Source organism: Corythoichthys intestinalis, chromosome 10 (assembly GCF_030265065.1).
Source record: "Corythoichthys intestinalis isolate RoL2023-P3 chromosome 10, ASM3026506v1, whole genome shotgun sequence".
In the NCBI taxonomy this organism is placed as follows: Eukaryota; Metazoa; Chordata; class Actinopteri; order Syngnathiformes; family Syngnathidae; genus Corythoichthys; species Corythoichthys intestinalis.
Window position 1 is genome coordinate 7,997,051 of NC_080404.1, and position 9,235 is coordinate 8,006,285.

General features: G+C 40.5%; 1 protein-coding gene across 2 annotated transcripts in view; it reads left to right on the top strand.

Moving 5' to 3' along the window:
- kif11 (kinesin family member 11) overlaps window positions 1-9,235 on the top strand; it is a 52,497-nt gene extending 43,262 nt beyond the window's left edge. The window contains exons 21-27 of one of the 2 annotated variants that reach the window (XM_057849147.1): window positions 1,945-2,072; window positions 4,047-4,207; window positions 4,303-4,421; window positions 4,708-4,930; window positions 6,273-6,424; window positions 6,594-6,704; window positions 9,019-9,235. In XM_057849147.1, coding sequence (XP_057705130.1) covers window positions 1,945-2,072; window positions 4,047-4,207; window positions 4,303-4,421; window positions 4,708-4,930; window positions 6,273-6,424; window positions 6,594-6,704; window positions 9,019-9,144 — 1,020 coding nt within the window. In that variant the 3' untranslated portion in view covers window positions 9,145-9,235. The remainder of the gene's footprint in view (window positions 1-1,944; window positions 2,073-4,046; window positions 4,208-4,302; window positions 4,422-4,707; window positions 4,931-6,272; window positions 6,425-6,593; window positions 6,705-9,018) is intronic. The other variant, XM_057849148.1, reaches the window with a different exon arrangement.

The following is a 9,235-nucleotide window of genomic DNA, read 5'->3' on the forward strand; positions in this document are numbered from 1 at the left end:
GCAAAACAAAACAAAAAAACGGGCAGTCAGCATTTATTTTACGTAAATATGTCGAATGTGCTGCTAGTCTTTAAGGCACTGTGGCGCCGCCTTATTACTACGAAGAGCTTTTTACATTGAAAATTCTTGGGAATAAATGCGTAAATCCCTGAATTCTTTATAGAAATGGATGTAAAACAGTCTCGAGTCTTTGTTAAAAGCAAAAACCGTACAGTTAGCATTTATTTTATGTAAATATTGCGAATTATGACGCCAATATCGTAGCGGTTAGTTTTTCCCATTGATTTTTTCACAATGTTTCAAAATGCATGCATGGTACGAAAAATATAATAATTACATTGAATCCTCAAACAAATCACTTCTGAGACAATCCTTCCTGTTTGTATGCGGTACAGGTTTCGTACCTTTTCAACCTAAATCCGGCGTTGGATCGCTGCATGTGTTTGAGAATAACTACGACCGACATTGACCGACTGAAGCGGAGTGTGGGACGGCCCCCTACCTTAAGGCGTGGCGCAGTGTCTGGAGAATGTGCCCCGTCAATATCATTATGTAGTCTATGGGGGGGGACCGACATGTTCACTGGCTACCAATATTGGCACTGGACACTACAGTAGACATCCAGTTCGTTTTTACTGGACTGGACGTCTAGTGCCGTCAATGGCAATGAAACCAGAGCATTCACTTTCTTTTGTAGTCTTTTGTAGGCATTTACAGGTCACTTTTCTGTTGATTTTGTGTCAGTAAAAGGAAGACCCAAGAATAGGGTTGGGAACCTCTTGGTAAGTTGGTACCTCAAAATACGATTTGCGAGACAAAGCTCACAAGAACGATGATCTCACGTTATGGCGTTGCAACGATTATCGATACATTGGCCAGCAAATCATTTAAGGATATTTTACAAAACAACTAATAAACAGAAAAACCGTGAGCCGTAAATGTCCCAAAAGGAATAGGAAGTGACCGAGAAACAGCAAATGTCATGAAATGCCCCAAAATGAACTGGTTTCCTGGTATTGGCTGCCAGTGACTGCCATAGAAGTCAATCGATTTTAGGTGGGAGGGATGGCAGTGAATGAACGAATGTTTATTCGCTGGCACCGTTCCAGTTGGATGTCTGCTAGTGATAAACTTGTTTTTCTGTTTATTAATTGCTTTGTAGAAAGACTTTCTGACCCATGGATCGATAATTGTTGTATTGCCTTATCGTGAGCCTTGTATCGACATATTCATATATCGACGTATTCATGAGGTACCTAGCGGTTCCCACCCCTAGTAGCCAGGGTATCCGTGTAAAAATCAGAGCCAAAGGAAGTGACGTCATGGAGCGTGCCATCGCCATTTTTTTGTGTGGCATTATGGCAACATAAACAATGGATCGAATGGTATAGATGCGCCTTTCCTGCTCCTCTTTTTACAACTGAAAGAGCTTATAAATTTTACGCTTGAATATGTCCGGAGAAGACCTCGAACAAAACCGAAAAAGGATAAGCTTCCGGTTCAGAGGTGACCCCTGTGGACGATGATGTCAAACACGGGACTGCTCCTTTTTGCACATGGGTAAATTGTGCAAATGCAGAACCTTAAACGTAGTGAGGACAGTGATAAAATACTGTATTGTCCGAATATACAAGACAAAAAATTATCCGTCTTGGTGCAGACGTAGCTTAAGGCACAGCAAGACTACTTGGTTACAGCATTTGCAATTATTTCCAGTTGACTGTTAAATCATTCAAAAATGCACTCTTTCATGGATCAATATTTTATTTACCTAAAATGGTATAATATTGGTGTCAAAGAATGTGAGCCTCTGATTTTCACCATCTGAGGAAAAAAAAAGTTTAATGCAGAGAAATTGCAGGTTTAATGGTTAATGAGTGTTGAAAGCAAGAAAAAGCTTATCGTCACACCCTAACTATGAGAGTGTTGTGCCACCATCTCCAGAGAACAAAGCAGGCCATGCAAATGCTTGAGCTGCTTGCCACGGAGTCACAAAAGGACTACGACAACCTGCATTCGTCTTGCACGGACCCGAAGACCGCCTTTGACACAGTACAAGAGAAGCTCAGCAGGTGAGCCACTATTGCAGGGTTCCCGTGTGTCCTTAAAAAGTTTTAAATTTATAATCCGAATAATCAAGGTCTAAAATTGCCTTTAAGGGATCCACGGATAGAAAGACATGTAATTATTAAAAGATAAATGTTAGTACAACTTAGAATAATTTGATAATAAAACTCCTCTTAATGTTTTCCTTTTAATTTGTAAAATTTCGAACAAAAAAATTAACGTAGGTCGCCATTGTTGTTGACGTTGTGGGGCAGTGATGTCACATGGACACGCTGCCGAGCTTCTAACGTGTCACTGTATAACTACATAAACATGTCGTCGGTTCTACCCTTCCAATTTGAACCCGAGTGGAATATTAATGAGAAGGACAGCCCTGTCGATATTTCACAAAACGAGCAGCAAAAGTTTAATGAACACGAAAGACTGGATGAGAGGAGTAGCATACATGTATCAAGTTCCCTAGTGACAGCTAGCACTCTCCTGCTGTAGTGACGAAGCAGGAGAGTGATGTCAAAAAATGTTTGCAGATCTTCACGGTAAACTATTGTGTGATCCAACTTTGTCCAATATTGTTATGGAGATAGTTAGCACCCAGAGCTGTCGTGTGCTTTGCAAATGATTAAGGTATAAAGTGAAACACAGCATTTTGATTATTTTTTTGCATCACACGAAAAAGTTGATAGTTTGCCTCCACTGAGACGTTTAGTATAACTCTTATTAACATTTATCATTTAAAAACTACGTCTTTCTATCTGTGGATCCCTTTAAATTGACAATTACAGAAGGTATTCAATTTCCAGACGATGCATTTAATGCCATGGAAATCACTGTAGTCTGCCGTAAAAATTCTAATGGTGTGTATTTGTTTTATTCACGACCGTGCACTGAATACGAGAGTTTGTGACGATAGCCTGGTTTTATTGTTTAAGTTTTTAATGTTTTCGGATTTTATCGGTTTTATTTGCTGTCTGACTTTGATTGCGATCCGCTGTTTTTGTTTCAGTTCTTTTTTTCTTAATGTCATTGTATAATACTTTCCTGCCTTTTATTTATCTTGAGCCATGTTTTTGTTGTAAAGCACTTTGAGGGCCTTTCGGGTTTTGTAAAGGGCTATATAAATAAATTTGATTGATTGACTGAATATATGTTATACAGTAAGCTGTCCAAAACCTCGCCATACGTCAGAGACTTGAGTTGTTTTCATGATGCCATTTCCTTGTTATTCGTGGCTGTAGAGGTGAGCGGCAATTTGCAGAGATGTGGAAGAGTAAAATTTAATCAAAAATGGATGGAAGATGGTTTATTTATGAGGTGGTTGAATAAAAAGGAAGCAAAAGGTTGCCACAAAAATGTTCCATTAGAATAGTGTCTAAGTTAGTTCACTGGCTGCCACTGACTATGCTCGACATCCAATTTTGATTTTTTTAGGACGTCCAGTGCCAGTCTTTTGTGGGTATTTACAGGTCGCTTCATGTTCATTTTAAGGCATTTAAAGGTTAATTCCTGTTTATTTTGAGTCCATTCCTGTTCATTCGGGGACATTCTTGAGGCACTTCCTTTTCAATTTCCCCAAATCAACAGAATGCCTCACGGGAAATGACGTCAAATGCCCCAAAATGAATTCTTTGCCTGGAATTGGCTGCCACTGAAGGCCATAAACGTCCAGTCTGTTTGAAGTGGGAGGGATGGCAGCAAATGTTGCCACCCTCCCACTTCAAGCGAATTGGACGTCTACTAGTGATAAACTCATTCAAGTTCACAGCAGAAGGATGGAAATAGCTCGTTTGTTAGTTGTTGTTTTTTTCATCAGAAATTGCTGCGACATGTTTTGGTCTTAAATGATATTTTTAAGGTCTTAAAAATGTCTTTAAAAGCATTAAATTTACTTTTAAAAGGGTGCAAGAATTCTGTCGTGTCCACATGATTAGCAGATGAGCACGTATGCTTGCTCACACCTCCTGTCCTTTCCTCCCCTTCAGCGGGATCACCACGATGGGAAATCGGGCATCTGCCCAGGGCGTTTCCCTGTGCTCTGCATCCTTGTCCATGGCCTCCGCGCTGCGTCTTAACGCAGATGAAAGCCAACAGACCCTGGAGGAGGCCAGGGGCCGCTGTGAACAGCTCAAGCGTGACACGTCAAGTATGCGAAGTTACTCTTACTGATCTTGACTTACAAAATCTAAATCCTTACAGTAAATGCTTTCCAACTCCGCCGTGCCCTCCACTCATGCGCAGGTCTGCTTGCTCGAGACCAGGACTGGTGTCTGGTGCTGGAGCAGCACAGCGACAAGCGAGCCCAGGAGCGCATATCGTCGGCAGACGAGGAGTTAGCCGAAGCTCAGATACTCAGTCAGGTACAAGTAATATTTTGTTTTACTTTTTAAGGGCTAAAAAGTAACAAAATAATCCAGAAATACAATTGCATTGCCAAAAGATATAAAAATATGTGCGTTTTATAATGCGCAACACTCTTGGAAAAGCGGAAGCACTGTAAAAATATAAACAAAATCTTGGGGGGGAATCTGATCGCAACTCTAAATCGGCCGATTCTCAAAATCGGGTGACTCGGACTCAGGTGCAAAAATATGCGATCAGGACATCCCGAGTTTAAAAGCTTCCTCCTCTAACTCCCTCCCACAGAGGGTGAAAACATACGGTGACGAGCAGTTCCGCATGCTGGAGGCGGGGCTACAGGACCAGCAAGACAAAATGACACAGGCCCTGGACAAGCTACGCCACCAAATCTCCTTGGACAGCACCGTCCTGAAGCAGAGCGAAGAAACCATCCAAAAGGAGCTAGATGGCTGTCAGCGGCTGGTCCAGAATGTCCTGCAGGATGAGCTGCGTCGTGACGTGGCCACTGGTAAGGAAAAGCTAATCTGCTGGAACATACATTTTATTAATCCGTTTGACTTTTTGTCTTAAAAAAATTCTGAAAATAATAGAGCTTGACCTGACAAGTATTCTAATAATCAATTAATCAACCCTCATTACTCAATAAATTTTATAAGAAAAAAAAACATTCCCGGTCCTTCAAGAAACTGGCCATTCCAGTTTGTTACTGCAGAAAATGAAAAAGCATAAATCGATAATTCAATTCATGATCTATAGCAGTTGTCAGATAATACACAGGGTTTCCGAGGCGTCTTAAAAAGTCTTAAAAGCATTAAATTTATGAATTTGGAAATAGTACCTTAAAAAGTTTTGAATGCATGGCATGACATTCCCCTTATCGCTGCTCCATGCATAACGCAACTCCAACCACTACTACCACTACTATTGCGCCTTATAATGCTTATATGCCTTACATATGAAAAAGTTTTATAATACGCCATTTATTGAAGGGGCGCTTTAAAGTGCTGAAAAAACGATATTTTTTTTATATATATGTTTGGTTGTGGTGTCCGCTCCGTAGTAGGAAATGTTGTTTTTTCTGTTCTTGTGTGAATTGTTCAATTGAACTTTCTTCCGTAGTATGGTTGTGGTCTTTGCTTCGTTGTGGAGACTTTTGTGCAGGTAGTTCCCAATTTACGAACGAGTTCCTTTCCTGCGCTGGATTTTCGCGTAAGTCTGAATCTAACCCCTTTAAATACCTCAAAACACCTTCTAAATTACGAGAGAAAAAACTATCCAAAAACATGTATTAAACGTCCTTGTACTGTCCTCGCCAAGACGTAAGTCCTCGTTAGCTAGTCTCTGAAATGACGTCAGTGTGGTTGCTGACTTTATTCAGCTGCTCATGACATCAACACACGCAGAATGAAACTAAAATAAAATGAAATTAAATCAGTTTCATTTTCAATAACGGCAATTCAGATTTGCGTTTACAAGTAGCTGCTGATAAAGCAATAACAAACGATTAGCATGTATCAGTTAGCGTCTGCACATCATCAAAAACAATCACATAAACTTCCCCAAAGTATTCGACCATTACATACAGCCGTCGCCACTGGAAATTGAAATCGCGTAAGTAGGATCAGTCGTAACCCGTGGACTACCTGCGTTTCGTGTTCTTTTGTGAAAATTAAAAATAAAAACAATTATAAAATAAAAAAAAGCTGAAAAATTCAATTATCAACTTGTAGTAAAAGAATTGAGATGTTGTTTGAAGGTCATACGTATGTCTTGTATCACCTGGCTCTGCTTTGTGTCGTTAACCCAGTGCCAAGCTTTTGATTGATTCCTGTCACTCTGGCACCCCTTAGGTCTGACTCCTCAAAGACGTACCTACGAGTACCCGCACCAGGTAGCCGCGATTCGGCGCCGCAGTGATATTCTGGAGTGCCTTAGGAAACAACAAGACATGTTGAAGGTCTTCACCGAAAGCGAGGAGGAAGTTGAGGAGGACGAAAAAGAGGTGGCAAACCAAACCGTACATGCATTTATAAGGACTGAAGCTAAATGATACCGTGGCTCCTTGACTTAGGGGTTTTGTCGTTTCCAGCTGTCAACTGCTATTCTACGTACACATTTGAACTTCATATGGGCCAGAATAAGATGTCTACTTCATCTTGTTCCGTTTTCAGGAGTCTCTGCATGACGATCCAGGCTCATGCGACCATTCTGTGGCCACTGAAAGCTCATTCTGCGACGAGAACCTCATTGTCAACCAGAGTGAGCGTGTTCCATTCTTCAAGGTAAACCCACGGCATCTCTTATGGGTCTATATTTTTGGTGTGACGTCACGTTGTTACAGTCATGTGAAAATACTGGGGCATCCCATAAAATATTCAGTTATTCATTAAGAAATGGTTACATTTCATTGTCGGATCTTGTTTTTCTGCATCTCTGGAAAACAAAGTGATTTAATTGCAGGTAAACAACAAAAATGATCATTGTTTTACTCATTAAACCAAATATATCAACAAAAATGCATATCCTAACTGAGGAAAAAGTTAGGACACCCTACCACTTAATAACTAGTGTTACCCCCTGAAGGAATCTGACCTTTTAGCCAGATAGCCGGAATCATGCCAGCTGAATTGCCGGACCCGCGCTAGCGCGGCTCCAACGAGCCGGGCCGGCGAAAATCCGACAACCCGGCCAAAATGCCAAACTTTGCGCGTTCACCTCAGTCTTAAGCCCTTGTACTGACGCCATTTTGAAAGATGGAAGAAGGCTTCGAAACACAAATTAACAATTTATTCAGGTCGACAGCGATCAAACAGCAAGGAAAACAGTGATAGACCCAGGTGAGGAGGCAGACTCAGAGTCTGCCTCCTCTTTTCCCGAGGAAAAAAAAGGGGGCGCTTGGAGTATTATTAGAAGTGTTATCAGTTGGATGTCGTGCCAGTGTTCCTTATAGAACAGGACGTCCCGCCATTTATTCTGGACTGTCCTGAAGAACTGATTGCGGGATTTGGTGTTGGAGACGTGGGCTTGTAGATGTCTTTCCTATCACCTGGTTGTCAGTGTCAATCTTGCTCCGTCAGCTGCATGACGCACGCGTTGTGCTTCCATGATCAAAAGGCGTCATGTATGTCTTATGCCCTACGTCAAATATATTCTGCTTGTTTTCCTTAAACGATTATATAAATGCTATTTTATGCTATATTAAGTATGTTAGAGCAGGGGTCCCCAACAACCGGGATGCGGACCGGCACCGGTCCGTGGCGCATTTGGTACCGGGCCGTGCAGAAATAATAAATAATTAATTGATGACTGCATTCTGGCCGATTGACTTTGGCCTGTGCCGCATAACACACCAATATCCCTGTCTACTCTAGATATACAACTATAGAATGAGAGGTCGTCAAAGAAATGCATTGATTGGACTGTTAGCAGTACATCTTGTTTTGTATATAAATGTGCGCTTGGCCTCGATAATAACGTATGGCGTAGGTCGTCGCCCATCACATTTTTTCCTAGAAATAATTAGCCCCCACACTAGAATGACTGAAAAACAGACGACTTTGGACAAATTTTTACGGGAAAAAGGAAACCTCACGAGCCAGAAGATGAGCCTACAACCTCAAAGAAAACAAAATCTCTGCTCCCAATCATTAAAGACCCACGAACTGCGAAGGAGTGGATTCGTGACCCGTATGTGAATAAACAGAGTGATCCGAGCATCTCTGTGCAACAGGAATATCCGCTTGTAGAGATCGCAAATCACGGCGACCTTAAACGTACATTTGAGACAACAACTCTACCGAGGTTCTGGATTAAAGTCATTTCGGAATATCCTGACATCGCTAGATTTTTTGGGGATTTTATGGGTGAAACATGGTAATATAGCAAGAGTCGCGATGCAGAAATCGCAGACATCAAGGAGTAATCGAAATTTTCTTTTTCATATATTTACCCTTTTAAACGTTCCAATTTTTTCATTGTGAAGTAATTTGTTTAAAAGGTTAAAATATGCGAGTGAATAATTTTTTGAAGTCGTTTTTTTTATTTTTATTTTTTTTTATTTAACTAAGTATTAGACATCAATTAATGATTCTAAGCTAAAAATGACTAATAATAATAAATAATAATAGAATAATAAATATGATTACTTACCTTTTTTTATGGCTGGGTTGAAACAAAAGCGGTTGCGCGACTTCTGTAGACGGGGGTTTCCAGGGTAAAACGGACAAATTAAAAATACTTCGGGGCTTAATGCGCCATGAATCTGCTATTGCAGCATAGTACAGACATATTGTTCTATCAAACACAAAAGTTCTTTTGGCTTAAAATACAGCCGTTTATTTTAAAGAGGGGTGCAAGAGCAGAAACTGCTTTTTCAGCCTTGTCTGTGTTTTCCGCCAAATGAGTGAAACAATGTTGTTGTTTACCTGCAATTAAATCACTTTCTTTTCCAGAGATAAAGAAAAACAAGATCATGCATTGATATGTAAACATTTCTTAATAAAGAATATTTCATGGGTTGTTCTATTTTTTTCACATGTCTGTAGATAGGTGTCTTTGTTTTGTTTGGGATTATATATTCTGGCTCCTATGCTCCAGCAGAAGCCCAGCAAGAAAGAATCCAAGGTCGCCAGCAGGCCCAAAGCACCTGACTGCAAGGTGATACCCACACCACAGCAACCCAGACTCCCACTGCGAAGTCAAAATTACAACAGTGATATTTAGTTTTTGTTTTAACTGTTGACATTTAAAAAAAAAAAAAAAACAATTGTATACATTTGATTTCATTTTCTGAACTACTATTAAAGTTTTTTGT